This window comes from Austrofundulus limnaeus, unplaced genomic scaffold (assembly GCF_001266775.1).
Source record: "Austrofundulus limnaeus strain Quisiro unplaced genomic scaffold, Austrofundulus_limnaeus-1.0 Scaffold142, whole genome shotgun sequence".
NCBI classification, from domain to species: domain Eukaryota; kingdom Metazoa; phylum Chordata; class Actinopteri; order Cyprinodontiformes; family Rivulidae; genus Austrofundulus; species Austrofundulus limnaeus.
The window spans coordinates 851,264-858,986 of NW_013952544.1; the positions used below are offsets into that span (position 1 = coordinate 851,264).

A 7,723-nucleotide genomic window follows, 5' to 3' on the forward strand; every position below is an offset into this window, starting at 1 on the left:
TAAAAATATTTTTAATTTACACTGGCATAAAACTTAAATGGAAGTTTTTAAAAGACGCTTTATGTCTAARGATGGTGTTTTTAGCGCCGAAAAATAAACTTCCGGTTACAAGTGAAAGTCTAACGGAAGTTTAAAGCAAAACTAAAATCTAAATATTTTAGCATTTTTCCATTGCGACTTGTGTTACTGTTATGAACTGTGCATTTAATAAAAAAAAAAAACACAAGTTTTTTTTGTTTTGTTTTCTAGGTGACTGAAACTGCAGCAGCGCTTTGATTTTGTTGCTACGCAACCGGTCAACAACACAGCCAGATTGGTTTACACACTAAATAAATATTAAACACAACAAAGTCAGAGGTTGCTGCAGATGCAGAAATGGCGTCCAGTTTCTCAGCAAATCAGGTAACTAGCATTTTCTGACTGCACTGATGAAAGTTTTGTTATGATTTATTTTTATCTTTGTTTTTTTGTTTTGTTTTGTTTTTTTAGTATGACAGCGCCTTCAGAGCACAGAGGCTGCAGAACTGGTGTGAAGCGAAACACTTWAAAGAGGTATTTGATGTCCTGTCAGCAGTAATATGTTATTTTATAGTGGTGTAAATCTGTGTTTGTGTTCGTAGAGACCCTCCGCCCGTCGGAGCCACACCTTCATTGCAGATGACAGAGGACATCTTCTCCCAGGCGTGAAGGTCTGAGCATCACGTCTGCTCATTTCCCTTTATTTAAAGCAGCMCGTCTGCAAATCTTCACGTCCCTCGCTCTCTTTTGTTTGGCTACAGAAAGGCAGTGCCTGGCCAGACTTTAAGGGGACCTGGGATCTACCCACTCGTACCCCGGCTCGGCGCATCAACCCCACGGCCCGCTCCGCAGAGGGCCTCAGCAGGCTCAGGACCTGGGGCTTCTGGCCACAGCAAAGTGCCAAATCACAGCGAGGAGGAGTGGGCGAGCAGGTCAGGTCCACACACCTCAGGCCCACTGTTGTTTCAGCTCGCCTTCGGCCTGTTTTATATTTACACAAGCTCTCCTCAGATTGTTTTCACAAGGTGGGAGCTTCAAGGGTTGTTTAAAGGACATTTAGAGAGCAGCAGCTGTAAATTATTTACTGTAATAAAATACAAACAGGAACAGATCTGAGAATCAGAAATAAAGATCTAAAAATAACCAAAACCTTTTAAAAACAATAAAAATCTGTTTATGATTGTTTCTACTGTTTGGATAACAGGTTTTAGACTGAAAGACTGTTGGTACTAAGAGCTGGAGGAGCAAAAAGTAGCAATGATGCTAACTAAATAAAAAAGAAGCAAAAGACTAGCTAAAAGCTAAATTATCAAAAGGCTAGCAAAAAACAGCCAAACTGCTAGCTAAAAGCAAAAACAGACAAGACTAGTCAAAAGCTAAATTAACCAAGTGGTAGTTAAAAGATRAAAGTAGCACTAATGCTAGCTTAAAGCCAAAATAGGCAAAAGACTATAGTTAAATGCTACATTAGCAAAAGAGTGGCCAATAGCTAAATTAACCAAAGGATAAATAAAACCTAAAAGCAGCACTAATGCTAACTAAATGCAAAGAGGCAAAAAACTAGCTAAAAGATGTCCTACTGCTAGCTAAAAACAAAACAAGGCAAAAGAATAATAAGCCAAATTAGCAAAAGGTTAGCTAAAATGCAAATTAAAATTGCTACCTTAAAGCTAAATTAGCAAAAGGCTCGCCAAAAACTAAATTAACCAAGGGATGTGACATTGATGATAGCTAAAAACCAAAGAGGCAAAAAAGCTAGCCATAAGCCACAATAGCAAAAACTATAGTTAAAAGCTAAATGAGCAAAAAGCTGATTAAGAGGTAAATTAACCAAGGGATAGTTAAAAGTTAAAAGCARGACTAATGCTACCTAGAAGCAAAAAAAGGCAAAAGACTAGCTAAAATCTAAATTAGCAAAATATTAGCTAAAAGCTGAATGAACATAAGGCTAACTAAAAGCAGCACAAATGCTAGCTAAAAGCCAAAAGATGCAAAAAGTCAGTCAAAAGCCGAGATAGCAATTAGCGCGTTAAATGCTAAATGAGCAAAAGGCTACTTTGAAGCTATATTAGCCAATGGCTAACTAAAAACTAAAAGTGGCACTAATGCTAGCTAAAAGAAAAATAGTCAAAAGACTAGTTAAAAGCTAAACTGTCAAGACTAGCTAATAGCTTGATTAGCAAAAGGCTAGCTAAATGCTAAAAGTATCAAAGTTCTAGCTAAAGACTAAAATGATCAAAAGTCAAAAACAACAGCTAATGAATCTTAATTTATTTCAGTGGGGAAAATAAATTCAGTTAGATACTTTAAACAGTAAAAAATTAAAGAAGCTAAAAGTCACAGAAGCCGTTTCCTGAATGAGTTGAATGTTTTGACAGGAAAACAACAGCGTGAATGCTGACTCAGAGTTTTGACAATAGCTCAGATTGTTGAGATTTAAGACAAAAGGGAAAAGGAAAAACACTCTGAGCTAAGAATAATGTCGTTTTTTTTTTTTYTTTCTGAGTAACCTGAGCTGTGGTGGAGTGCTGGTGTCCCGATGGAGAGCCGGTGGAAATGAGCTCCATCTCTGCTCTCTGAGGAAATATATAAGAATGAAAATCAATCTGAGCAGAGCAGCTGCATGTGGTTCGTCTAATAATGGGACATKAAGTGCTTCTGATTTTCATTCAGGCTAAAACCTGTTTGTGTTCTGCTGCTTCGAGCGTTAGCCAAATAATCAGGGTGTCTTTAAACACGTGTTCCTGTCAGGAGAGAAAGATCTTTGATGAATCAAGTGTAGCGAGCTAAAATTACAGTCCTCTGTTTCCTCTACTGCTACTGTAACACTGCTAATTAAAAATTTGTTTATTTATGTACAAATACATCCTTTGTAAGCCAGTAAAAGTTCTTACTGCATTTTGAAACTTAAAATCTAAATTAAAAACAAATCAAAACCCCCCGTCTGTCTGATTAAGTTACAGATGATGAGCTTAAACTCTAATTTAAAGTAGTAGCTCAAAACATTTTGGAAATGTTAGGCTGACCACTAATCCGCTAAACAAGAATCTTAGCTCTGCTAGCGCTAACCGTCATGGTGAGAAGATTGACACAAACCTGTTGTTAGTTTTCTATTGGTTTAATTTGAAGGTGGGCGGGATCATCTGTGGCAAATCAGCCAATCCAAACCAGTCACAGCTCTGTCTAACTTCCTCCTTTCAGAATAAAAGCGTTTCAAGTTTTTATTGTTACAAATATCATTTGAAGTTAGTCAAACAATAGCAAATACTTTCTCTACCATATTTTATACATAAACGTTTTTTAAATGTGTTATTTAAATATTGTTAAATGTTATTTATTTTGGACTCACTTAGCTTGAAGTTTTGCTGCTAAAGATGCTACTTTTGCTACACATGGTGCCTGACACGTCCATCACGGCTGCTAAGAGGGGATCGTTTTTATTTATTCTGGGATAAATGGCATAAAAACAGAAGTTTTAAACTGTTTAGTGGACTCAAAATAAGCAGAACTTAATTTAGCGGAAGCTAATCAGTTGGCTAGCAGTTTCCAAAGTTAGCAACAAAGCTAAACCGCAACATGAGAGAAGCTAATTCTGCTATTAGCGGATTAGCGAAACTGGATTCTGTTTTTCTGAGGTCATAAGCACAAGATGACAACGGTTTGACGGTTTTGATTCCGTCCTGTGTGTTCAAATGTGTTATAAACAAATTTAAACTTTTTCAGACCACCAAGGACGTACAGGAGGACGGTGCCGACCCGGCAGCTAAAACCCAGASTCAGCCTGGCACCAGAAACCATAACCATCGCTCACAAACATCTGTGATAGTTTCTGTTGAACATCAGGCTTCAGAGAAAAACAGACTCATGAACCAGATATCTGCAGAAGAAGAAAACCCAACTTCACCATCAACAGATGATAGAAAAAACCCAAACGGGCCTGAGACCAACGGGAGACCCCAGAGCATGACCCGATCTAGGCAGTCTCACCTGCAGCGAGACCTGTGAAGCTTTAAAAACAAAAATACTCTGAAAATAAAAGTTTTAAACATTGATTTATTTCATTTATTCAGATACAAACAATACTTTATAAATGTCAGATCTGATTGATCATTTGTTGTGATTCTGTTTGTTTCCAGTTGTGGGTCCAGTTCTGGTTGTTTCTTTTTTTTTTTTTTTTTTTTTTTTTTTTTTTGCCACTTCAGTAGAAAGCAGAACTGAATATCTGAATGTTAGTATCTTAGCTTCTTCATCATCAGTGGCTTTATTTTAATAGGAGAAAAAGAAAGAGAAAGAAAAAAGTGAAATGTAATGAGAAAGAGAGATTAGAAGAAATGTGAAATATATGTTGAGAAAACACAAGACAGCACACCTGACTTCTTGGCTCCACACCTACAAAAACAAAGATAACAAAACCACAGCAACAAAAATGCATATCTATGTAATTATAATGACTGTAGCCTTGCTGAAAACCATACCCATATACATATATAAATTTATACATATACACATAAACATGCCCATACCTACATATCCAAACACTTTCATACATATACACATATACATATATCTATACACACACATATGCACATATCATTCAGTCAGTGTCTGAATAAAAAACCCAGGATGTAAACACCTGTTTAGGTGCGGTTGTGAGCATGTACAGTATATACATGATCTCTCCAACGGAATGTTTCAAAGTGACTGTGGGGGACCACAGACGCGACCCGCAAAGCCGGAAGCCGACATAAGGGAGACCAGCGCCAAAGACCCAGAGAGGGACCCCATGTGCGCAGCCCCAGAGACACCCTCGCCGGAAGGGCCGCCCACCCACCCCACAAAGAAGACCACTGGAGAGTACCGGAAGAGCCCCACCAGCGACCACACACAGCAACCCCTGGGGCCAGCAGCGACAAACTCACAGGCCCCTCCGGTACCCAATGTGCCAGAGTGGATCCAGGCATGGACACAGAGGCCCGGGCCCCCAGGGCGCACCCCTCCAGGCCAAAGCCTGACAGGGGCAGAGGGACCCAAGCCCCACTGGGGCAGCTGTGGCGGAGTGGTTAGGGGAGTCGTCCTGGAACCAGAAGGTCACTGGTTCGATCCCCCGTCCAGCCGTCCCAGTCGTTGTGTCCTTGGGCAAGACACTTCACCCACCTTGCCTACTGATGGTGGTCAGAGGGTCCGGTGGCGCCGATGCATGGCAGCCCCACCTCTGTCAGTGTGCCCCAGGGCAGCTGTGGCTACAATGTAGTTTGCCATCATCAGTGTGTGAATGTGAGTGTGAATGGGTGAATGTCTGTTAGTGTAAAACGCTTTGGGGTCCGGAGGGACTTGAAAAGCGCTCTATAAGTTCAGTACCATTTACCATYTACCGGGCAGCCACCGGGCCGAGCCGGCACACGCCCAAGCACCCAGCCCCGGACAACAAGAGCCACCAGTGCGCCAGCGGGCAAAGGCACAACCCACCAGAGGACAGCACGGCGGGGGGGTAATGGGCCCTCAAATGATCCCAAAGAAGTGGCCGCCCAGTTCTGGTTGTTTCATTGTCCTGTCAGCTGATCAGCCTAACGAGCTGCAGCCTCACTGAATAATGCAGCAAAAGAAAGCCGATTGTTTTCTCCCTGCTGGTTATGTTTGAGCTTCATCCGGTGTCAGGTTCTGTTTTTAAAACGTTCTGCAACACAAGCYGCTGTCAACGTAAAGAATCAGAAACTGTTCCTGTGAGGCGGATCAGAGGTCTGACTACTACTTTTACTGAAAGATTCATTCTCACAGGTGTGGGCCTGGACTTCAGGTGTGGCCATGAACCTCAGATGTGGTCCTGGACTTTAGAAGTGGTCCTGGACTTTAGATGTGGTCCTGGACTTTAGAAGTGGTCCTGGACTTTAGATGTGGTCCTGGACTTTAGAAGTGGTCCTGGACTTTAGATGTGGCCGTGAATTTTAAACGTAGGCAGTCTTGAGCTTTGGACGTGGTCCTAAACTTTAGCGTGTAATCAATGAGAGCAAAAATAACTCAACTTTAGACACTAGAGACATTTTAGCTTCCCAAGTTTTCAGCTTCTTTTTTTTTTTAAATAAAATCTTAATTCTAGCTTTTAACTACTGTTTTTCTAATTTTAAATCACYGCTTTGCTAACAAACTTTTAGCTATAATTTTGCTGGTTTTCAGCTGCTGCTTTGCTAAATTCAGTTCTAACTTCTGGTTTGCTAAATAACTTTTAGCTATTATGTTAATTTTAGCTATTGTCTTTTTAATTTTAAACTACTGGTTTGCTAACCAACATTTAGCTATTGCACTGCTATTTTGCTGATTTTAGCTTTTAGCTATTGTTTTTCTAATTTGAAACTACTGGTTTGCTAACTTTTAGCTATGTTTTTCAGGTACTGCTTTGCTAAAATTAGTTCTACCTTCTGGCTTGCTAACTAACTTTTAGCCATTATGTTAATTTTAGCTATAGTGTTTTTAAATTTTAATCTACTGGTTTGCTAACTAACGTGTAGCTATGGTTTTGCTGGTTTTCAGCTGCTGCTTTGCTAATTTTAGTTTTAACTGCTGATTTGGTAACATTTTGCTATTCATTTGATAATTTTAGCCATTTGTTTGCTGATTTGACCATTTAGCTACTGTTATTCCAATTTTAAATTACTGGCTTGCTAACTTTTAGCTACTGTTTTACTAAACGTGGTTCTAACTTCTTTTTTTTATTAATTTATTTATCAGGAGAATACACAGTTTACATTACTTACATTTCTCAAAACTTACATAACTTCTCCAACTTTTTTTAACAAAGAATATAAATAACAACACACATAAAAATAGAAATAAAAAATACATATATACATACATACATACATACACATATACATATACATACAAATGCATAAGTTATAAAACAGAAAAAAGATACAAAAACAAACAGAAAAAAATAAAATAAAATTGGTTAGTGGTTCTAATTTCTGGTTTGCTAACTAACTTTTAGCTATCGTTAATTTTAGCTTTTTTTCAGTTTTAAACTACTGGTTTGCTAACTAACATTTAGCTATTTTTCTAATTTTAGCTTTTAGCAACTGTTTTGCTGGTTTGACCTTTTAGCTACTGTTATTGCAATTTTAAATTACTGGATTGCTAACTTTTAGCTGCTGTACTGCTATTTTCCTAAAGCTTTTATCTGTTGTCTAACTGGTTTTAGCCTTTGTGCTACTATTCTACTCGTTTCTACAGTTTTAGTTCATTTTAGTTTTTAGCTGAGATATGAGTTGAAAGGCAGAACTTGTCAGGATGAAGGCTTCCAGGCAGAGGATTAGTTCAGAGCCATAAAAACCTCCCAGCAGCTGGAGAACATTTCACTCCAGGTAGATTTCCACAGGAGACAGCCGGGATTATCAGATTAACGGCTGCAGCTTTTGTTCTGTTCATGTGAGCAAAAAAACCTGCTCAGATTGAATTTATGAACAAAGTCGAYAGAAAATTCACCAGATTTACAGTTTGTGATTTTAAATAACTCTGAAACTTTTTTTTTTTTTTTACTGCTGGTTTATTTTTTTGTTAGCATTTAGCTGATTAATGTTTTATGGCATTTTTACTTATTTAGAAATTTCTCATCTCTCTCATAATGAAACAGAATAATTTTATAATCCAAGCCAGCAGTTTGGGATTGAAACAGTGTTTTTTTGATTTGCTCAAACTTGAATAAAAAAAAAAA

General features: G+C 38.5%; 1 protein-coding gene across 1 annotated transcript; it reads left to right on the forward strand.

Moving 5' to 3' along the window:
- Positions 1 to 249: 249 nt before the first annotated feature.
- Positions 250 to 4,125, forward strand: cfap126 (cilia and flagella associated protein 126; the record flags this gene model as incomplete). The annotated part of the gene is given in 5 exon segments (XM_014016298.1): positions 250 to 402; positions 490 to 552; positions 621 to 689; positions 780 to 950; positions 3,742 to 4,125. Coding segments are annotated over 5 exon segments (612 nt in total). The 3' UTR covers positions 4,024 to 4,125.
- Between the last annotated feature and the right edge of the window lie 3,598 nt (positions 4,126 to 7,723).